The sequence below is a fragment of the Amblyomma maculatum genome, chromosome 5 (genome assembly GCF_055883805.1).
Source record: "Amblyomma maculatum isolate TAMU_Amacu chromosome 5, ASM5588380v1, whole genome shotgun sequence".
Lineage (NCBI taxonomy): Eukaryota > Metazoa > Arthropoda > Arachnida > Ixodida > Ixodidae > Amblyomma > Amblyomma maculatum.
Window position 1 is genome coordinate 143,341,590 of NC_139348.1, and position 23,296 is coordinate 143,364,885.

The 23,296-nt window shown below is 43.8% G+C and overlaps 2 protein-coding genes across 3 annotated transcripts; one reads left to right on the top strand and one right to left on the bottom strand.

Moving 5' to 3' along the window:
- The first annotated feature begins 197 nt into the window (after positions 1 to 197).
- Cluap1 (clusterin associated protein 1) lies at positions 198 to 17,902 on the top strand. Its single transcript, XM_084604583.1, has 11 exons — positions 198 to 328; positions 435 to 546; positions 637 to 721; positions 10,387 to 10,578; positions 10,989 to 11,084; positions 11,851 to 11,934; positions 14,202 to 14,335; positions 14,573 to 14,714; positions 15,164 to 15,260; positions 16,093 to 16,154; positions 17,439 to 17,902. Exons 1-11 carry the CDS (start codon positions 307 to 309, stop codon positions 17,601 to 17,603), a joined length of 1,191 nt encoding a protein of 396 aa, XP_084460709.1. The 5' UTR covers positions 198 to 306; the 3' UTR covers positions 17,604 to 17,902.
- On the bottom strand, positions 1,658 to 21,821 carry LOC146189825 (uncharacterized). 2 transcript variants are annotated; one of them, XM_084604584.1, is made up of 6 exons: positions 21,377 to 21,821; positions 21,162 to 21,221; positions 20,870 to 20,948; positions 9,443 to 9,530; positions 6,044 to 6,120; positions 1,658 to 3,524 (listed from the first exon to the last, which is right to left on the bottom strand). In XM_084604584.1, the coding sequence occupies exons 1-5, from the start codon at positions 21,815 to 21,817 to the stop codon at positions 6,084 to 6,086; spliced, it is 705 nt and encodes a 234-aa protein (XP_084460710.1). In that variant the 5' UTR covers positions 21,818 to 21,821; the 3' UTR covers positions 1,658 to 3,524; positions 6,044 to 6,083. The 2 variants fall into 2 exon arrangements, with proteins under 2 accessions (XP_084460710.1, XP_084460711.1); XM_084604585.1 differs by lacking the exons at positions 1,658 to 3,524; positions 6,044 to 6,120; positions 9,443 to 9,530; positions 20,870 to 20,948 and adding an exon at positions 13,016 to 13,483.
- Positions 21,822 to 23,296: the final 1,475 nt, after the last annotated feature.

Here is a 23,296-nt window from a genome sequence, read left to right on the forward strand (position 1 = left end):
CAGCTGGTTTTGATGGTTTACAACAAAAATATTCTTGATATCTAATAAATGAAGTATAATAATTAACTGCCAAACTATAGCAACTCCATTAAATTAAAGTATATGGTAAAAACGTACAAAACATATTTCTAAAAAAAAAAAAAATCAAAGCGTTGTCAAGAGTAATCTTTGGCTACTTTGGCGTTGCTACAACGACAGTCGCCATGGCGACAGCACACAGTCAACGCAAACGGCGCTTTCCGAAACTGAACTGGCGGTTCACAGTTTCGTTGGTTTCGTGTTTCACTTTGTTGAACAAACACCGACATGTCCTACCGTGAGCTTAAAAGTAAGTGGTGTTCAGGGTATCCCAGTTTCCAACCGCTCGAATGATGTACTGCCAAGTTTCCTTTTTTTTTTTTTTTTTTTTTCGGGCCCTCTCTCCAAAATTTCAGATTTCACAGAAATGACAAGGGCACTAGGTTATCCAAGGCTGATATCGCTGGAAAACTTTCGGACGCCTAACTTCACCCTTGTCGCTGAAATCCTGCGCTGGCTCATTAACCGGTAGGCAGCACGCACTGCAACATGAATATGCTGTCATGACTCGGACTGACCGCAATGTGATGTATATATATATATATGTCAACCGTGCAGGTATGATCCCGACATCGAGGTTCCGCCAGACATCGACACCGAGCAGGACAGGGTGATATTCATCAAATCTGTAGCTCAAACAATGGTAATCTCACATTTCAGCGTGCCATGTACTACATGCGTAAAAATTTCTTCTGTGCACGCTTTGGAGGAAGGAAAACGGTCACTTGCTGTGGGACTGCGCCTACAAGAATTGGCACCCGACTGTAGCGGGCTTTTCATCGAAGTGCTGTTTCATATATTATTGCCTGGACGCAGGAACATTTTCGCAACTTCATAAAACCAGCCATCATTTCTTTTTATCATTTATTTAACCATTACTTCATCATCATAAACCTCATTAATGCCTAGAGGCAACAAATATCGCTGATAGAAAGCAGTCATGCACGGGAGACTGCATAGAATAGAGGACATCGCACATGTGTAACATCAGAGGCATCAGTGGTTAAGGAAATATTTGTGTCGTATGCTGGTCATCACCGGCTATGGGTATTACTAATAAGTGCCCTCAAAGTTTGAAATTGCTTATCAACAGTGCATGCAGACACCCTTGGCCGAGCTTCCAAATCTCAGAACTCTGAAATATGCACAAATATCCCATTCTTACACAGACTACACACTGCAGCTACTTACACAGGCTGAACCTAACTACAAAGTCGGATGTGCCGTCTGTGCTGGGAATAATTTGGCTGCAAGAAAAAACTGCATACTGCACTGCAGAACCAAGGGAGCGACTTTTGGTATAAAAAATGTGAAAAATGCCATTCTTTTCGGTCTGGAGTTTTCACTGGAAAATGCTGACACCCTTTTGCAACGAAGTTCGGTCAGCACAGTTCATAAGCTTGTGGGTCTACTGTGACAATCTGTGCCTTCTCGTCAGACAAAATCTATGCATCACCCCCCCCCCCCCCCCCCAAAGCATTCTTCACCTGTAACTAAACTTGACTATGCAGCAGAATATTAAAAAAAAAAAAAAAAAAAAAAAAAGAAAGGAAGAAGGCTTTCACAGAAGAAAGGATGAAGGTGTATTCACTAGCACAGCTAATTTAAATGACCACACAGAAACGCAACGGGCACAAGCATCATCACTGAAGAAAAATACTGCCAGTGCCGCATGGTTAACCAGTCTACTGGTGCCAGCATGCAGTTGGATTATGTTAGCAGTGTACACGTCTAGCCTTGATACTGCGGGCTGAAACTAAGCTGAACTTGTCTTTGTGTAAGCTGCTGTTCTGTGAGCCAGTCTCGTCTAGTAAAGCTCTCGGCAACAGTGTGCTAGTAGAAGATGTGCACTTCTAGCATAAAAAGCAAACACACAAATATGCAATTTTTAGCCAAATGGAGGCTGCAAAACTTTATACAAGCACAGAAGAAAGTATGCTGCTAAATCACAAGAAACATTTCTTGCGGCAAATGGTGATTGCATTGATGCAATGCATTGCAAGTGAACACTCCCGGGCTCGTTACCACGTTGTGGGGTCAATGTGTGGGGTTTCTTGAGAATTTGTTCTCTGAGCTGACAAAATCCAGGTGGATTTGTCACTGTGCATATACATTCAAATGTGACCAAAAAACAGTGCTATCTCCACTGCTCCTCCTCTGCTCAAGGAACGATGAAAACTCTAGATGTCATGCTTTTCCCACTCAGGCTTGCACGCATATGCAGTTTTCTCGGCAGTAGAAACGGCAATGTGTAAAAATTGAATTCTGCACCATGGCCGTGCAAATCGCACTTTATCAGTCATCCCATAGCTGCATGTCCTTTTTCCTTAATAAAGTAGGTTTTGGTTTAGTTTGGTTTATGGGGTTTAGTGTCCAAAAGTGACTCAGGCTATGAGAGATGCCGTAGTGGAGGGCTCCGTAAATTTCGACCATCTTGGGTTCTTTAATGTGCACTGAGATCGCACAGCACATGGGCGCCTCTCTTTTCATTTTTATTTATTTATTTGAAATACTGCTAGGCCCAAGGTAGGAGCCGTGGCAGGGTGGGAATGACAACAACATCAAAATAGCAATGTCCAAAAGGATAAAATACATGAAACCGTAGACACATGAATGGAATTGCAAAACAAAAAAGTGACTGTAAATGACAATGACTAAATTTCACACACTACGTTCAATAACGCCTGAAATTGCTGGATGTCTTCCACCTCAAACCACGCACCATCGAGGCCGTTCCACTCTAAAACCGTACGAGGGAAGAATGAATACTTAAAGACATTATTTTTCGTTTGAAAAGGAAGCAACGTAAAAGGATTTCTGCATCTCCTAGCATAACCAGAAGAAAGTGTGACAAATTCATGAGTGTTGTTACTTAATTTGCCTTTTACAACTTTAAACAGGAAACGCAAGCATGCTATCTTATTTCTGTTTGATAATGCAATCAAACCTGCTCTATCCCAGAGTTCCATAACCGATGTTTTGCCATATTGATTGAAGATAAACCTGACTGCTTTCTTTTGTACTATTTCCACTTTATTACTAAAGTGAACGGATCCCAAATTATATTGCCATATTCAAGAAGAGGTAACTCGAGAGATTTATACGCTAGCAGCTTAACATCTTTTGATGAGTTACAGAGACATCGCTTCAAGTAATGTAATTTTGTCATGGATTTATTAACAATGTGTGCAATATGATGGTCCCAACGCAAATTGTGAATGCATTGAGAAGAATAAAATTCATCATGAACGGAACAATTTTTACAATGGTCACTTAAGTAGGCTATTAAATGAATCTCCATTGAAAAGCCGCCGCCGCAGCTGGGATTTGGTGTTGCATCCCAGGGCACAGTAGTTGAGCGCCCTAACCACTGCACCACCGTGGCTGGTCCAACAAAGCAGGAACTGCCACAGTCTTTTCACAGCTGTTGAAGATCTCCTTGAGAACTGCAAAAGAAAACTACATTCAGTTCTGGTAGGAACGTCTGCTGCATAGTTTTTATTACAATGCAGAAGTCACTGCGGCCAATAGAATCATTCACTCATATTTAAAAAAATAAAATGAACAAATCCAACTGTGTACTCAAGACCATCACCTGTACTACTCCTATACTGTTATGTTGTCAACTTTGCATTTTACAAGGTTGCATGAGCAGTAATATCAGCCCCTGCTCCAACTACACTACACTAACTCAATACTACACATATGCCGAGTGGCGTTACAGGTAGCTGCTGACTAAAGCGGAGCAGCACGTACCCGAAATGAATATTTCGCCTGTGTCACCCGCAGAAATAAAAAAAAAAAAGAAGAGGAATTGCTAAGCAATGATTTGCCGCACGACTGCTGCAAGCATTGGCCACAAGCCCACAAACTCACAACGATAACATCCATTACACACGCATATACCTGCCAACCCTCCCTCCAGATATTTTACAAAATTTTCTGATTGCATAGTCCCTGCACTATATCTCCTGTCCTGATCAGTTGCCTCTATCGCGCAAATATGGTTTTTGTAAAACCAGCGCCACGTGGTCTGCAGCTGCATCATAATTACTAGCAGCACCATCATTGGCTAAGCAGCCAATCAAAGCCAAACCAAGGCAAAGTTAAAGTAGCCCCATGTCATGTTTGCTGTTGCAACTGCTTGTGTGTATGTTCATGGTTAGCTAAGCCCCGCGTGCGGGGTGCACAGCGTAAAGTTAGAATTCTCATGTATTTTATTTGAGTCATGGTGCAATCAAAGCCCAAGAAGAGGTGTTTGCGGATGTTTTTGCAATCTCATACTTCTGAATTTCTCTGCTTCATTCGATCGGAGAAAAGGCATTTACATAACGTGCGGATGCAACATCAGCATGTCTTATGGTGGCGAAGGTAATTTGAAACTGAAGCTAAAACTAGAACTAAATTCCTCTCCAATATGCAACACAACCATTACACACCTGCTGCTGGTGAAGGACCATCAGTCTGGACCATGTTTTGAGTAAAACCATTCTGACAGATTTTCGAAGCTAGCAAATTCTGCTCCTACAAGGTCCCCGCTGCCCCCCCACAGTGGCGCAGTGGTTAAGATGACCGTCTACTGTGCCGTAGTACCCGGATTCGATCCTTACCGCCGCCAGCTGCATTTCGATGGAGGCGAAACGGAGAGGCGTCCATGGTGCTGTGCGATGTCAGTGCACATTAAAGATCTCTAGGTGGTCCTTTACCCTTCACTTTCACCCTTCAATTATGGCACAGTTCAGATGTCCACATAAAGAGTGACAGATATTGCGCCTTCCCTTTCATGTTAACCAGTTATTAATTGTTCAAGTTCCCCGATAAAGGGCTCATTAGACACTGCACCCCCCCCCCCCCCCCTCATCACAAGGTAGGCAGGTATGAAGAGACTACACATGTAGAGGGATTACAAGCACTTTTGTCAATGCTCCAAAATAGGACAATTTAAATTACAGGGTTCACATTGCTGCTAGTGGTTCCTGCTTTATATCCCTGTCACACGGCCGACTCGGAACTACCTTGAACTTCCTTGGTCTAAAGGAGCGCAAGGGAGTCGCAGGGAGTTTCGCCTTAAAGGAGTTGTCCCCGTGTCACACGGCTTGCAACGAGCTTATCAGAGCAGCCAACAGGGGGCCATTAGGCGCTGTTTATTTTGCACAAAGATATAAAAATAATGTCCAAAACAAACTGAAATATTTTTTATACTACTATTTTCCTCGCAAAATGCAATTAGCTTTAGTCATATCAATATAAAAGAACACACATTTGCTGAAAACAACGACCATAGCCATTTTTTCCGCTCTGCTGGACACCATGCGCGGCGTTGTGCAATACGTGGTGCAGTGTCGCGACAACTAAACGCAACTAACCGAGTTAGAATACAATTTTATGCAATAAAAACTAATATATTTAGGAGTAAAAATTACATTATTGAAGAAATATGTTATTTAATGACTCGGAAGCAAAGCACATTGGAAACGAGAGTACTCCCTTCGCCCATCAATGGAGATCGTCGATCTCCTTTGCTTCAAAACTCCATTTAACTTCCTTCCATAATGGACTGCCGTGTGACACGGCACGTATCTCCCTCGAGGTAATGGCTACGTTGGTTGAAGGGAGTTGAAAGGAGTTCAGCCGTGTCCGTGTGACAGAGGTATTAATTAATTGCCTTCTGACTCTTTGGAACTGAAAATCAAATGGAGGATGAAGTCAACAATACCATTAGAAATGATATCTGCTACAACGTCATCTCTCTCTGTTAAAAAAGCGCTGGTCAAGTTCTCAGAGGTAGCATGCCAGTCTAGCCTGGCTTTTTGCTCTTGGTGCCCCTTCAGTTAACATCACACCAGCGCAGTCGCCCACTGTCAAATTTTTTGTTTGCAGTCTACATAAACTCAAACAGTGCAGGTGTTCCACAATCACCACGTGCAAGAGAAACTATGGGGTTGTACAGTGTAACTGTATTCACCTTCCACCAAGTACACTGCTGCAGTCAAGTCTGCATAGCTCTATGGCAAATCTTCTTGAACCTGTTCACTTGTACACCTGTGGAAAAAAAAAATTAAACGAAAAATAGTTAACAACGCAAGAAAAAAAACTCAAATGAAAGCTGTGCATCAGTGCCCTGTGTTGTTTCAAGTTGCACCAATGCTTTCTAAAAGCGCAAAGGTGCGAGACCATGAGGTATAGTTAAAAAATTCTAGGGGGCACTTTGGACGGCTAAAATGCAATGAGGCAAAAGCGTCTGTTACGCGGTGGTCCAAAGCCATCCACTACAGCAGCTCTTTCTCTCCCCTTTCACTCCCGCCTTCCTCCTTTTTCTAATGGCTTGGTTAAGGTGCCTCAGCACAGGTGTCCACGGAGCATTGTGACAGATAGCGCGCCTTTTCTTTCCTGTAAACAAATTTAAAATGCTGCTGATGCCTGCTGTATTGCGTCTGCTTCTATATGCTGTGGGTGTGGCGTTCGAGGAAGCGCCAAGTAAAAGGCGCCGTACGGATGCCTGGATCGAATGCATCTGGCGGGGTCAGCTCCGTATATGCGTGAATTGCCGGGTGATGTTATTTAGTACCCAATTAGTGCAAACTAAAAATGGTAATCAGTACTATATTTGTGGCAACTAATTAGTAAGAACTAACTTGTGTTAATTAGTACCCAATTAGTGCTATCTCATTAGTGTCAATTGGCACCCAATTAGTTCTAATTAGTGTTAATTGTTAAAAGTGTTGTGGTTAGCCTAGTAACTAGTAACTGATAGCTAGTAAATGATTATGTCCATTTTTGGGTCACTGCCAAGGTGTGACACCCTCTGCGTACGGACGACATTATGAGCCATTAAAGGCTTTCGCCTTAAAAGAACAAATTGGAAATCTTTGTCAGCTATGACAAACGTAACGTTGCTAAATTTTCGGACTCAAATGTCCCTTACGCACTGTCGAAATAAACGTGACGGTGACTGCCTTGAAGCTAACCTAATCAGATTAAGTGCTCTAGAGAAATCTATATCTGCAAAAAGTTTTTTTTATTTAACACAATGCCTGGAAATAGCTGTCTTCTTTTTTTTTCTTGGCCAACACGAAAGCTACACTTCTATACTGATGCCGACTTTATGTACAGGGCAACTCATGAACAAAAATAACTGTTCTATAGTCACGCACTCGTCATAAGCACTTGAGTGGTGATTGCTGAATGATGGTGACAAACTTTTGATGACACGAGGACAACTCTGCTAAAGAGTACCATGCCACACACTCTAGCATTATGCCCCGGATAAGCTGAGCACCGAGCCGGGGAAAAGCTCACAGCCAATGTATCACTGTATCACCAGTGGGTAGCCAGCAACGCTGGGGACCTCTTGCATGCAAAGCTAATGCTCAAGCCACTAGGCTGCTACTGTGGTTCAAAGTTGCATGTCCTTCAACACTGGTACATCTTTGCCTTTACCAGACACAACACCAAGAAAATTAAGAAGTAATATAATCAGGGGTCAATACGAGAAAGGAAGGGGGGGGACATTGCACTTCCCTTCTCCTTTCCATAGCAAGAAATTTTACGTAGGACGATCATGCTAACTCCCATTTCTTCAAGAAAAGAAGTACAAGAAATACATGCTTAAAACAGGATGACACCCCCCTCCCCCTCCCTGTAGGAATGACCCACAAATCTGCCCCTGAACATTAATAATGTCTTAATCTGAAGCTCTCGCAATAGTTTGATACCTATAAGTGCAAAAAGATGGTTTACGGTTTACAGAGTTTAACGCCCTAATATGACTCAGGCTATGAGGAATGGCGTAGCGGAGGGCTCCGGAAATTTAGAACACCTGAAGTTCTTACTGACATCGCACAGAACACAGGCACCTTCCTTTCAGTCTCCACTGAAAAGCGGCTATCACGACCAGGATTTGATGTCAGGTTCTTGGGTTCAGTATTCGAGCGCCATAACTATTCAGTCACCACGGCAGGACCGTAAGTGCCAAAGAAACGTTGATGGAGATGGAGGGAAACAGTAATGCCCATTTATACCGAATCCACGCACTACTAGGCTGGCACTGTTCCATTAGAGAAGAGGACCGCTAATAAAAATGCCTTGGTTTGTTTGACATGTGCAAACCTGCTCTAAAAGGGGCCCACACCTAACTTATTAACAATGCAAAACAGTTTTAAAAACTACGAACCACATTTCAATGTCTTCGCTAAACGGACAACCCAAATGGTTATGGCTACCTGTTCTCCTCACTGTATTCTTGCAAATGCACACTTGTGATTTCTTTTCCTTGAATGCAAAAGCCTTTTTAGGCTCGTGGTTTGTGCAAATGTTCGCAGGAAATGTTTGCACAAACTGCCAGTAGAGAAAAAATTCTGCCTCCGCCAGGGATAGAACCACTGTCCTTCTCCAATTCCCAGCCAAGCGTGCAAACCACTAGGGCCACGCTGGGCTGGTGAGAAACTGATCATAATTATCCTTGTCTAACGTGAGCAGCGATGACGACAATGATTCAGTCAGTGACAGTGATAATGACGATACTAGTGATAACAATGACAATGCATTTAGTTGATAGTAGCTATAGTAGTGGTGATGATGATAGTATGAATAATAATGCTGATAGTAGGAATGACAATGACGATTCAGTTAGTAAAAACAGTCCTATAACTTTTTTATTATTATTTCAGACAGGACATCACTCCTACCTGTTGCCAACACACTTTGCTCTCTTGCCATTGCCTGATGTCACTCCCGTTAGTTTCCTTTCTGCAACTCCCTACTCTGTCTGCAATCTTAATTTCTAGTCCTTTTCACCAACTTCCAAGCCTCTGACCTCCGGGAGGGTGCTAGCAAGATAGCTACTGTCTCAAAGCTTTGTGATGCTGGTCTGTTTATGCTCGAAGCCATGTGGCCTCATCACTGTGTGACACGAAAGGCATCCACACACGCATGACTGTAGCCCCGCACAACTACTTCTACGACGTTTAAGACTGCCGTGGGTGCTTTCTGTGCGCAATCCTGAAAGTTTTTTACCGCCTTTAAATCGAGCATGGTTGACAGTAATTCTGTTCTTTGTCGGCCGCCGTGTGTACCGGCCGCTACTGCCATCACCATGTTGCTCCTGTTTGTGGGCATTCCATAGCACAGATAACGGCATTTTACAGATAATGGCAGTCCACAGAGCCTTCGGCTATCTCCTTGCTGTGGACTGCCATTATTACCATGTGTTACAACCATACAAATTACACCTTCTTCTTGAATATAATATGACCAATATGATCGGGAAGCTGCCACATGTGCCATGCAACCTGTCACTCATGAACTGCAAATGTAACAATTGCCGGCCAGATCAAAGACGATGCATAAAGCTTTTCACTCTCACCCTTGGTACATAGGGAAGTCTGCGTTGCTATGCTGCACCCTATGGCACGCCCTTCTGCATTCGCTGGTGGTCCTTGCACAAACCTTGCCTGCATTTCAGCGAATTCATGGTCACAAGAAGCAGCGAATTCATGGTCACAAATTTGACTAAAGCGGTTCACTAGATATTACAACACTTAATGCACATTGTGAAGCTGCGAAACGTGTCCGCATGAACTGTCAATCATTAACAAGAAAACTGGTTTTAGAGAGACAGAGAGAGTCCCAAAAAAGGTATCGGTTCGAACCCGAGAGAAGGTCGTGTGTACAAGTCTCTAAGAAGGTCGTGGGTTTGAGTCCCAGAAAAAATGGTGGGTTCAAGTATGGCCAAGAGTCCAAGTTCCAGTAAAGGTCCTCGGTTCTTATCCCACATTCGGCAGAATTAAAAAGTGTGGCCCTGGAATTTTGTTGTGCTCACCTTTCTGCTGCAGCAACGAAAATCGGCAAATAACCACCCAATCTGGCTGCAAATAGTACTTCGGCTGTGATTCTCTGCGGCGTTACATTTATCACTAAAATAATGATTAATGACATATCTTTTTTTTGTGTGTGTGCAAGGTCAGGGCACTCAGTTGCTGATCCCAGGTCGCTGAAGCGCATGAATCTTTGTCAACGGCGGAGTCTCTGCCACCAACGCAGGCCAACTTGCATCTGAGCTCAGGTCTGGGGTCAGGACATCCCACTTCCGACACCAAATGCAAAAACTCGTTCAGGGTCTCAACATCACAACACAATGATGTTCCATTATAACACAGTTCATTCCTCCTCTTCCTCGGGGGAATATAGAGTCAGTGTTCTCGTTGCAATGAATGGTACATTAAATAGACATTTCGCTGGAAAAGCCTGCTAATTTTTACAGAAATGAGCATTAACTAGAATCCCCTCTTCTTGTCATGTTATTTGCAGGCTATAAAAGCTCACCTGAAGTTGAACACCCGCAAACTTTATATGGCAGATGGTTACGCTGTGAAAGAGCTGCTCAAAATCACTGCTTTGTTGTACGATGCCATGCGAGCGAAGGCCGGAGACGAGGAGTCCGGCAACACTGGTCTGCCAGTTGCCATGCCTTATATACACAACTACGATGCAGCTTCTAAGGTGAGCTAGGCCCTCTGATTTTTGTCAATGCTGCCATTTGCTAAGAGCACTGCCAATAGATCTGAGAGGTTAAAGGCCTCCTCACGTTTCTTGCGTCCTTGTTCATAGTTTTCAGGTTAAATCCCTCCTCACATATGTTTATTGCATCCTTGTTTATAGTTTTCAGGTTAAAGGACTCCTCACAAGTTTATTGCGTCCTTGTTCATAGTTCTCAGGTTAAAGGCCTCCTCATGCATGTTTATTGCGTCCTTGTTCATAGTTTTCAGGTTGAAAGCCTCCTCAAATGTTTATTGCATCCTTGTTCATAGTTTTCAGGTTGAAGACCTCCTCACATATGTTTACTGCATCCTTGTTCATAGTTTTCAGGTTAAAGGCCTCCTCACATACGTTTATTGCATCCTTGTTCATAGTTTTCAGACCTGAAGATGACACGACAGCTGGCCTCAGAAATAACTCAACAGGGTGCCATCCTGTATGACCACCTTGGCAAGGAAGCCGAGCTAAAGGTACATAATAGGATACTTTTTCAAAAGGAACTGACGTGACACTATATAAGAGCGTTTATTTGTCAGCATAAACTAAGAACTACTATAAACCAATTTGGAGAATACACGAATGAAGACTATAGGAACTTTTACTTTGCTACCTCGGGGCCCAAACCGACCACTATTATATGAAGGGAAATGAAATGCAAGTCTTCATCGCTCACTTCTGGACTTCATAAAATCAGCCAACCTTTTTCCATTCATTTAATCATTCATTCATCCTTCATCTCATATTCTACTGATGCCCTGAGGCAATAAATATTGACAAAAATAAATGCAAGCCTGATAATGGGTGCATGTGAAATTATCACAATGAAAAAAAGATAACGTTAATATACTGTGCCAATGCCAGTGATTACGGCTGAAACTTGGAAAGAAAGCTTTTTAAAAAAGAACTGTGGATGGCATACTATTATGTAGCAAAAAAAAGAAGAATTTAGGAGTATGTATAACAGCAATGAAAAATGCAGTCGATATTCTGGCTCAAAAAAAAGAGAGAAACCTGTCTTGGGACAGAAGATATGATGAATAAAACTAATTGGTTCATGAATGAGTTTGAACACTAAAATGAGCACCGTCACCTCTGTGTGTGTGTCCGTGTACTGAACTGAAAAATTAGCATACTGGTGACGGTGTGTATGACCAGAAAGCAATTTCAAGTTTTTATTCATTATGGCCCGAAAAATGCACCACCGAGTATGATTTCGCCCTTTCTGTTCCTTATTAGGAGATTAGAACAGCAACTCTGTCAAAGCAGCTGGAGATTACGGACATAGAAAAATGCCTTCAAGATGCCATCAAGGCTGTGCTCGTAAGTTTGTACTTATATACCTGTCATACAGTTGGGCTAACAGTTTTATCTACCGTATGTTTGCTGAAGCTGTCTTTCTCAAGCTGTGCACGTGTGCAATCAGAATTTTATGGAACAAGGTATCAAAAATTAAAAAAAAAAAAATTGCCTTCTTTGCAGCAGCATAATTATGAGTGTGTGATTACAATGGTTTTAAGGCTGCTGCATAATGTGTGCAGCTTAATTATGAGTACACGATTTACACAGTGCACCATTCAGACTTACCCTTCATATGAAGAAACTAAATATGGTTGTACAAATCATGTTCCATATAAGTTTGATAGCAAGCATACAAACAGTGCAAGTAAAATACATTTGCGCTAATGCACAGCTAAGCAGAAAAGCATGCAGCATCATTACCCTTCAAGGCTATACTGTGTTACTACTTTTTCTGGAAATGGGACTAAAGCTGCAGAGCCAAAGCCATCCCTTCTTACGCAGCTGGAATAAAGGTCCCATCACAGTTGTTAATTTTCTCTAAGCACAATATATTGCCAGTATTCAACATAACGCATATCAGTAACATATCTGGCATCTCTTAACGTTGAAAGTCAGGAAAACAGTTTCCTTGACTATAAGAGGTCTCTGTGGCACATAGTTATAAGAAGCTTCCACAGATGGCGCCAACTGCCCCAACGACAGTGTGAAGACACACTTGTGAGCATGAAAGGTTGGCACTGGTGACGTGTTTCTGGAGAAAAAGATAACGCTTGGCACTACGGTTATGAGCACGCCAAAAACCATGTTCGCAAAGAATGACGCCAGGCCAGCCATGAGGTGGGATTTTCGCTGCTCCGGTGATGCTAATTAACGTGTTAATCTTTCTGACTCGCCACTGTACTGTGTAGAGAGCAACTAAAATATTTGGTAGAACAACACATTTACAGTACAACCCATTTATAATAAAGCCACTGAGACTGGCAAAAATCTTTACATGGTCCTGAAGATGCTGTTTAGTAATTAAATGGCTATTTACTAAACACGTCTTGTAGCTTAATGAAAAAAAAAAAAAAAACTCTTAAGCACTTTCCAACTCTCTCTTCGTCTCTTCATGCCATTTTCTTTTTTTCAATTATAAGATTTTTTATTTATATCTTGTGGAAGTACCTCTTAAGCATGAGAGCAACTTGGCTACGAATACAACTGAGTTTGATTTCATGTGAAAACCAAAGCATTGCATGAACACGGCATCATTTTCCACTGTCTGTCATTTAAGAGGCAACAGATGATTAATGTGCGCAGTGGGCAAGCGCTGCAAAACCGCACATGGCGCGTCTCCACTTCTTGCCACCACTGCTTTGTGCTGCGAATGTTTGGGCCGTTTCTTCTCTTCCTTATTTTTCACAGCACTTTTACTCTATTTTACTTTCTAAACGAAACGCTCAGCCTTGTTTTCATGTTTGTAGACAACTTTATTTTTTTTCCCTACACGCTACATGCTTTCCCTCACGGCATCAAGGCTTACGTAAAGTTGGCTTCTCCTGAGCACTGTTGAGACTGGTGGTAAAGCCTTTAAGAAAAAAGAAAAGACATTCAGGGTTATTTCAATTTTTTTTTTTCTTAAATTGCCTCGCGATCCTAGGTAGCGCGTGCGGCGACATCATTTCGTGGGAGTTGTAGCCGCGGCCAGATGCACTTTACTAGAACCGACTTTTCTCAAAAATGCTTTTACTCTAAAAGGGAAAAAATGTACTGGGACTTCAGTTTCATTTCACTGAAGTCCCAGTTGAACTGGGACTTCAGTTTCATTTCATTATATCCGAGTTTACTATAGTTTACTGATAGATGCCCCGCCTCCTTAGCTTTCCCTTCACCGTCAACAGCACCTGTTGCCTAGTGTATGTCAGAAGTTCAAATACACAGTGCAGAATCTATGAAGAGGGTAGAGTCGGGCTGGTTGGTTCATACTGGAAGAGAACGACGAACGCTGTAAACGCCGTTTTTGTCATTCCCTTCTAACAGCGCAGAATGACTGTACACTGAATAAAGAACATGTAGCACAAATCACTTTGTGTGTATGTTTCCTGAGCCAGCACTCCACTATGCAGAGCTTCTTCACACTGCTATCGTGACAGCTCACCCATCAGTTCACAGTAGCGAAAAGTGCCGACTTGCGTGTCATGGTTGCATGTTTAAGTGCTACAGTGGCCTCAAGTTGTCATCGTTCCGTACATAATTTCCAAAATTGTCTTCCTCTGGTATTCTGGTTTCTCCTCCTTGTTATCTAGGAACAAACAAGTGAGCTGCAGCGTCGCATTGAGTCAGTGGCATCCGACGAGGAGAACCTCGAAGTCAAGATTGAAAAGAAAAAAACTGAACTGGAACGGAACCAGAAGAGGCTCGCCACCCTTCGTGCAGTCAGGTTAGTCCCAACCAGTGAATTCTGCTGACGTGAGCAACCACATTTCACACGTGTAGCTTTATGAGAGAAATTTGCCTTCTTACTATATAAGAGTCCCTCTAGAATAATGTGGACTGTGTGTAAGGCAGATGGCATGCAGCCTGAAGACAGGACCTTCAGCTACAGGAAGGTCAAAAATTTGCCTATCTGAAGCGAGCCCTGAAGTAATGTTCCACATGTCTCTGCTTTCCCCAAAAGGCCTGCATTTATGGACGAGTACGAAAGGATCGAAGAGGAGCTGTCCCTGGTCTACGGGACATACGTGGTCAAGATACGATGTCTGGCCTACTTGGAGGAACAGCTTGAAGAGCTTGAAAAGGCCCAGAAGATTGAGCTTGCTGTAAGAAGTTTTGTTTTTAGCCTGCGACTTGGTAAGATAAAACACAGCGTGGCAAAACTGAAAATTGGCATGCCAGTTGGGCTTGATGCCGCCATTTGCTCATTGAAAATGTCACATTTTAATCTGTTAGCTTGTGGGAATTTTCCCAGTATGTGTCACTATCGGCGTGATGTTTCCTAACTGAATGGTGTATGGGCACCCAGTTTTGGTCGAGCATTCTTTATTGGTAATGATGTGCAAGACATTAATAAATGTAGGATTACTCAAGTACTGAAATCACAATGAACGAAAAGGCAGACAATATATTTTTATCCTTGCACGCCTCGGAAGACCTGACCTCTAATACTGCAGCCATGAATCGTTCGGCTGTTGAAACAAACAGAAACCTTCCTTTTTCACGTTCCAAACGAGCACGCGGTGTTTAAAAACTTGCTCGCTTCATTTTCTAGGTACGCGAGCAGAGGATGAAAACTGCAGCCCGCCCAAGTGACCAAGGTCTGGCCGCAAAGCAAGAGTTCAGCGATGCTTTAGGCCTAGATGTTGCCGGTAAGATTATTTTTGCCTTTTAAGCTTGGTTAAAATGTCACTGGAGACGTGACAGGGCATTGGTTAGCCGGACAAAGGCCAGCCAAAGGAACAGTAGTTACATTACAGAAGTGAGAATAGTGCTAGAATGGGACAACAGGTCAAGGATGCTGCTATTGCCGCAAGTTTGGCACTTCAGTATTAAAACGCAGCATTCACCAACAGACCCAAGTTTGTAGCCTGCTGCTGTCATCTAACAGTGTTTCTGAAATTCCTTGCAATCTCTCTCCCTAGAAAAGAGGAACAAATTCTGAGAAATGGATGTACGTGTGCTCACCTCGAGCTAATTTTTTAGTCAGCCTACTGCACTCAAATTTCTGCTGTGTGATACTGTTGTGCATATGTGAGGAATACACTTTCGGTAAAATATTTGTACCCAGAGTCTCAGACCGAGCCAAGCAAATTGCAAGGACAAAATATGAATCCGCGGCCCGCTTGGAACTTTAATATTTAAGCCAATATGTTCTCTGTAGAAGAAAAACTGCACTTCAGGCTTTTTATTGTTTTATCACTTGTATTAAATCATCACTGCACTGATTAGCTTATCCTGATGATACAGGGGATGCCTGAATCCTCGAGTAAATGACAAAAGATAAAAGGCAAGAACTGTTTGACTGCACAGCACCTAAACTCTCTCAGTCAATAAAGCATGGGTCGAATTTGAGTGATGTAATGTCTCCTCCCCCCATTAAAATTTGTCTTCCATTATTTTGCTCCAAAAATTCCATGCCTCAGTAGCATGCTTGCAGATAGAGAAACAAGTCTGCTAAATGCATTGCGCCTGCCTATGCAGATTCTGAAAGCCGTGCAGCTGCTGGAAGACTGCTTTTTGGATCCATGGCAGGGGGTGACAAGGTAGGTTCTGGAAGTGTCTACCCACAAGCACAGATTCATTGGCCAAGCTACTGTCCACGCCTAATGGTTGCCCACACGAGGACAAACACAAAAACCTGCATTTTGAAAGGGTGCACTGAAAAAATGTTAACATACTTTTCTTTTCCCCCACACTCCCTATTATGATTTGGGGTTAGTATGCTTGGAAAATAATTGCACCTTGATCATTACCACCATTATGATGATGATGGTGATCAAGGAAGAGACAGGAAAGGATACACGGACTTGGAAAGGGAACAGCACAAGTGTTATATACTTGCAACAAGTTTTAATTGGAGAACAGTGCTTATATACCATTGCCTTGTCCCGTTCCCTTTCTGTGTCGTGTACCTTTTTTGCGCTCCTTTTTCATACTGAACACACACGAGCATGCCCAGCTACAAGTACTTTTTAATCAGTAGTGTTCAAGACAGAACGCACTCAAGTCTTGGCAAAATGTCTTAAGGTCACGCAGTCCACCTTTGAGCCTTGTCGACTGGGCACTTGTGACAACGCAGAAGCTCAAAACCTTTGATCGGTGAGCAGGGCACCCGTCCTCAGCCAGCTGCCAACTTGGCAGGTGCTGTAAGTGGCTCACTGGACAGCTGACCTCACAGCCTGAAGACTTTTGACCAAACCTATAATCCCCTTTTACTGCAGAGTCTATGCCTGTGTTTCTATGCTGGTATCAAGAGTCCTGCAAAAACTGATTTAAATATAGACAACATGGAGAGTTTTGAGTTAGCATTCCTTTGAAAGCATTAGTGTAATCTATCAAGCTGGGCAGGTACCATGTATTTGCACCATATTTACTATGGTTGCATTCTAAGGTTAGTTTCAGACAGTTTTGCATTCGAGCCCAAAATTTATGCTTCATGTCCTGTGTTCATCTGAATTTAACTGCAACCTTATTGCAGCAGTAACAATGCATTTGAGTTCTACAAGTGTTCACCTTTGCACTGCTGGCACAGTTATTGAATTTCACGTGTTCATTTCTGTGGTATTCAAAATTTGAAGGTCGCAGTTCAGTCTTAGTGCCTCCTGCTCTCTTCTGTTCTGTATTGTATTGCAATCTGCAACTCTTTAGTTCTCTCTCAGAGAAAGCTGGAACAGAATTTGTTTTTTTGCAATAAAGCCTGTTTGACAAATTCCAAAACTGCCGAGATTTTTTTCCTTTTTTTTTTCTGGGAGGGGGGGGGGGGGGGGGGGGTATTTGTCTTCATTGAGTTGTTGTTAATGCAGTATTGTTTTTTTCTTTCCACACAGATGCTCGATTCAGACTCTGACCTCGACCTTGAAGGTGAAGATGAGGGGTCAGAGGATGGTTCCTCAGATGATGACCTTGAGCTTGATCTGGAAGCGATGGGTGGGATCAAGCCACCAAACAGGCGTTCCCAGTCGCAATTCATAGACAGCGACAATGACTTTTGAAGTGCTTTTTGAAGTGCAGTGCTTGTGGTAGCAGACCTTGCATAATTGTTAAAAGCTTAGCTCTAGAGCCAAGCAAAAAAAAAAAAGTGCAGCGGATAGCATATATATAGGTATTACATACAAGTTGATAAAGGGGGCTTATAAAACTCATAAAACCCCGGCCCTCAGTCACCAGCGGCTGCGGAACAACTGACTACGGCGGCGGTCAGACCTGTGACGCAGCAGGGGGTGCTAAGAAAGCCTGGCTCCGCTGGACAGGCCGCCATTGGAAACTGACCCTGGCAAAGTTTAATGCTAGAACCCTAGCTAGTGAAGCTAGTTTAGCAGTGCTGTTAGAGGAACTAGAGGGCATGAAATGGGATGTCATAGGGCTTAGTGAGGTTAGGAGGCCGAATGAGGCATATACTGTACTGAAGGATGGGCATGTACTGTGTTATCGAGGTTTACCGGAGAGGTGACAACTAGGAGTAGGTTTCCTTGTCAATAAGTATATAGCGGGTAATATAGATGAATTCTATAGTATTAATGAGAGGGTTGCAGGCATCGTAATTAGGCTTAATAAGCGGTATAAACTGAAGGTTGTACAGGCCTATGCACCTACATGTAGTTATGATGACCAGGCAGTTGAAAGCTTCTATGAAGATGTAGAATCGGCAATGCGAAAAGTAAAAACGCAGTATACTGTACTAATGGGCGACTTCAATGCCAAGGTAGGGAAAAAACAGGCAGGAGACACGGCAGTAGGTGACTATGGCATTGGTTCTAGGAATAGCAGGGGGGAGTTACTAGTTGAGTTTGCAGAGCGCAATAACTTACGAATCATGAATACCTTCTTCAGCAAACGGAAGAACCGGAAATGGACATGGAAAAGTCCTAACGGAGAGACTAAAAATGAAATCGACTTCATAATGTGTTCAACCCCCGCCATTGTGCAGGATGTAGAGGTAATCGGGAAAGTGCGATGTAGTGACCACAGGATGGTGAGGTCCCGAATTAGCCTAAATCTGAAGAAGGAACGCAATAGATTAGTAAGAAAGAAACCCATCAACGAATTAGCGGTGAGGGGGAGGGCAGAAAAGTTCAGGATCTCACTACAGAATAGGTATTCAGCTCTAACTGAGGATGGCGACATTACCCTAGAGGAAAGGAACAATAATTTCAGAAATATCATTACTGAGTGCGCGGTAGAGGTAGGCGGTAGGATAGTTAGAGAGGATACCGGTAAGCTGTCTAAGGAGGCGAAAGATTTGATTAAGAAACGCCAGAGTATGAAATCCAATCCAACAGACCAGATCCAATTGGCCGAGATATCAAAGCTAATCAATAAGCGCAAGGTGGCCGATATAAGGAAGTATAACATGGACAAAATTGAGCATGCTGTAAAAAACGGGGAAAGTTTTAAAGCGGTAAAGAAGAAATTGGGCATAGGCAAAAACCAGATGTATGCGATAAGGGACAAGGCGGGCAACGTCATCACTAATATGGACAAGATAGTCAAAGTAGCCGAGGAGTTCTATACAGATCTCTACAGTAGCCAAAGTAGTCACGACCGTAATGAGATTGGCGGTAGGAAAAAACAGTCAGACGTTCCACCAGTGACGAAGGACGAGGTCAAGAAAGCACTAGAAACTATGAAAAGAGGGAAATCAGCTGGAGAGGATCAGATAACTATAGATTTGCTGAAGGACGGGGGGGATATCGTGCTAGAAAAACTGGCCACCCTGTATACGCAGTGCCTGGTGTCATCGACGGTACCGGAACCATGGAAGAACGCAAACATTATCCTCATTCACAAGAAAGGGGACTCTAAGGACCTTAAAAATTACAGACCAATCAGCTTACTGTCTGTTACGTATAAGGTATTTACTAAGGTAATCACCAATAGAATCAGGACAACCTTAGACTGCAATCAAGCAAAGGATCAAGCAGGGTTTCGGAAACGGTACTCTACTATCGATCATATCCATACCATCAATCAGGTGATAGAAAAATGCTCGGAATATAACCAGCCCTTATACATAACATTCATTGATTACGAAAAAGCATTTGACTCAGTTGAAACCTCGGCGGTGATGCAGGCATTGCGAAATCAGGGGGTAGACGAGCCGTACGTGAAAGTGCTGGAAGATATATATAGTGGCTGCACAGCAACCATAGTTCTGCATAAAGAAAGTAACAAAATTCCCATAAAGAAAGGTGTTAGGCAAGGAGACACAATCTCCCCAGTACTATTCACAGCTTGTTTAGAGGAAGTATTCAGAGACTTGGAATGGGAGCAGCTAGGGATAAGGGTAGATGGAGAATACCTCAGTAATCTGCGATTTGCTGATGACATTGCCTTGCTAAGCAACTCGGGGGATGAACTGCAAATAATGATTGATGACCTAGACAGAAAAGGAACAGCAGTTTACATTAGGTAGCGAAATACTGGAAGTAGTAGGCGAATATGTCTACTTAGGACAGGTAGTAACCGCAGATCCGGACCATGAAAAGGAAATAACAAGAAGAATAAGATTGGGATGGAGCGCATTTGGCAAGCACTCGCAGATTATGACTAGCAGCTTACCGGTATCGCTCAAGAGGAAAGTATACAACAGTTGCATCTTGCCTGCACTCACCTATGGGGCTGAAACGTGGAGGCTAACCAAGAGAGTTCTACTTAAGTTGAGGACAACCCAGAGGGCTATGGAACGAAAAATGGTAGGGGTAACATTAAGAGATAGAAAGCGTGCAGAGTGGGTCAGAGAAATAACTCAAGTTACTGACATTCTAGTGGAAATTAAGAAGAAGAAATGGACATGGGCAGGACATGTAGTGCGAAGAGAGGATAACCGATGGTCGCTGAGGGTAACAAACTGGATTCCAAGAGAAGGAAAGCGTAGCAGGGGGCGGCAGAAAGTTGGGTGGGCGGATGAGATTAAGAAGTTCGCAGGGGTCAAGTGGATGCAGCTAGCACAGAACCGGGTTAAGTGGAGAAATATGGGAGAAGCCTTCGCCCTGCAGTGGGTATAATCAGGTTGATGATGATGATGATAGCAAGACAAGGACCACAATAAAGAGTTGTGCAGTGAGGCTTTGAAAGGCTGAAGCTCTATCATCAAAAAATCCAGAAACTCGAGAAAAGTACAATGCATGCCACTGCAGCACTGTAGGCACTACACATTGCACAAGGACCTGGTAACATTTACCATAACTGTTAACTTTGCATTGACTCTGCAGCAAATGTGGCAACGGCTAGGAGACCCATTGGCACACCTTGTACTTACACTTAGTGCAGGCATCCCTGACAACCCTCGAGAAAAAAGCAAAGCGACGACTGCATGCAGTCGTCCCACTACGACCTGCCTGAAAAGTGACATGAACATCAGAAAAAAAAAAGAAAAACCTCAAATGCCAAACACTTCATGCACACCGCAAAATGTGAAACAAATTGCACAGCCTCTGGTGTTGGACAGCAAAAGAATCTTCGTTTAACACTATGTTCTTTCTGCCTTTCAATGTTTAGCTTAGCGAGGATAAGATGATTCTTGGGTTTTTCTGGTATTAAACTGAACTTACATCATTGGTGCTTGAGCCAGGTCTGTAACAGGTCAGCAGCTGAGTGTCATACCCGCACACCTTGAAATAAGAACAATACAGAAGCATATAACACACATCATCATGGTCCGTATGTTAATTGATCATGTGCAACCCGAAAACGAAGTGAAAATTGAAATGCCAGCGTTCGGTACGTAACCACGCTAAATCGCCCCTATTTTTTTTTCAACGCCTACCTTTCTTGTTTTTGTTGTCACGAGAACCGTATTGACGACGCCGCAGACCGTCTTTCGTTCATAGCCAAGGTTGAGCACCGGTATCGGGTTTGTTTCAGTCCGTTCCCCACCAACAAAGTGTTCGGAACACACGCGAGATGACTCACTGGGCACGAAATCTTTCCGATTGATATTTAAAATCCATGCGCGTCGTTGCTCATCGTCCACTGGGAACCGGTGCAGTTTAAAAAGCTTACAACCGCATTGCAGGCGCGTTTGGTTGTGCACATCACACTGCTCTGCTTTCAACAGTTTCCGCTTTCTAAAGTTGTTTGTGCAACCAATCACCACACAGTGATTCCCTGTTGAGCGTAAAGTAGCAGTCATCGCATACAAACGCACACTCGCCCACGGTGTCACTCGCCTCCGGACAGTAGGAAAGAAAACAAAGCCATCCGCCATGTAAGCGCAGGGGCCGTATTACAGACGGCTCACACTCACAATCACACTCACACTCACAATCTTCCTATTGGCCAGCGGCAAAACGGTGGGAGTGGCCGTCCTTTACATCATCGACGTCTGCTGTTTACGTCATGAACACACTTGAAGTGGTGACGTCGACTACGGGCCAATTGTGAGCGGGGGATGTGAGCGACGCGAGCCGCTCACAACTCGTTTGTGAGCGCGCTCACAAAGGAAAAATGGCGGCGGTCTATGCGGCGGCCGGCGTTCTCGTGAGGCGGTAGCGGCGGCGCCCCGACGCAATCATCGGCAAAGGACGGTGTACGAAGACTGTTTGACGTGCCGGGCGAGATGTTTCGACGCATGTTGCTACTCGAGAAGGATATAGGACAGTGACTGTGCGACGCGACGAACTGAGATAGGTGTGTGCGGCCGAGTGCGCTGTCTGTGTGGCGGCAGATAATGTGTGCACTGCGCTTTTTCCGAGCTCCTAGTGGCTTCCAAACCGCTACTGGCAACGAGGCGAACATCGGCCTCGCGCAGCCGACACTTCAAAAGCGTTTACGGCATGCAGCAAGGCGGCGGCGAAGAAAGGCTTCCTTCGTCACGGCAGCATACCGGGCGTCGTCGGGTTTGTCGACGGCCCATCGGGCGTCTACGAGTAGCCTTGTGATGTCCCTGTTTTCAGATATGAGATGCCGACATGATTTGGGCCATGAACCTCCCTACGTGGTATCTTGGCATGATGCTTTCTTCTGGCGGCCTTCTCGGCTGCACACAGGCATGACACAGGCCGAGGAAGGCCTTCTGCGAGGCGTCGAATTCACGACAGTGAGCCGTGCTGCTCTTTGCAAGATAAGTTACGGTAGGCTCCACATGCCTCACATGTATTGCCGTTCTTGGGCTTTTATAAAAGCTGAAACGTAAGACACGTCGTACATTTTTGAAATGCCTACGTAAGAAACGAATATGGGAATGCGTGTGTTTGATGCCTGTATTGAGTAGGAATGGGGCACCATTTATACCGATATGAAGTGCAAGGCTGTCCTTACAGCAGTGTTGCTGAAACTTTCAATCATTCATTGTCTGCACTCCCATGAATGTCATCATCAGCAAGACCTGGCAATGAGCTACTTGATGCGACTCTTCCATTGTGTCAGTTTATGAGGCTGTTGAGGTCGACAACGACGAAGAATGTGCTTAACATCGTGCCATTTTCGGTTATGCTGGTGAAAGGGGCACCTGTTGGAGACATGGCTGCCAGTGTCATGGCATCCCGGTCCGGACTCTCCATAACGGCTATAGAACAAGGCATACACCTCCACAAGGTTAATGGTGGATAACTGCGTAGGCGTGCTGAAGAGCCGCTTCCAGTGCTTGCAAAAATACTAGACGCTCCTCTACCAGCCAGAGCGTGTAACATGTGCCGTGTTGCATAACTTCTTTGGATGTCTTCCTGCCTGCAGACGAGGAGGGTGC

What these genes read in the sequence shown, in the direction of transcription:
- Cluap1 (XM_084604583.1), top strand. Translation starts at nt 307, where the DNA reads ATGTCCTACCGTGAGCTTAAAA. An exon ending in CCCAGAAGATTGAGCTTGCT is followed by an intron (nt 14,715 to 15,163) that starts GTAAGAAGTTTT and finishes TTCATTTTCTAG; the next exon opens with GTACGCGAGCAGAGGATGAA. An exon ending in CCATGGCAGGGGGTGACAAG is followed by an intron (nt 16,155 to 17,438) that starts GTAGGTTCTGGA and finishes CTTTCCACACAG; the next exon opens with ATGCTCGATTCAGACTCTGA.
- LOC146189825 (XM_084604584.1), bottom strand. Translation starts at nt 21,817, where the DNA reads ATGGCGGATGGCTTTGTTTTCTTTCCTACTGTCCGGAGGCGAGTGACA. An exon ending in TGACAACAAAAACAAGAAAG is followed by an intron (nt 21,222 to 21,376) that starts GTAGGCGTTGAA and finishes TCTTATTTCAAG; the next exon opens with GTGTGCGGGTATGACACTCA. An exon ending in CAGGGATGCCTGCACTAAGT is followed by an intron (nt 9,531 to 20,869) that starts GTAAGTACAAGG and finishes GCTGAAATGCAG; the next exon opens with GCAAGGTTTGTGCAAGGACC.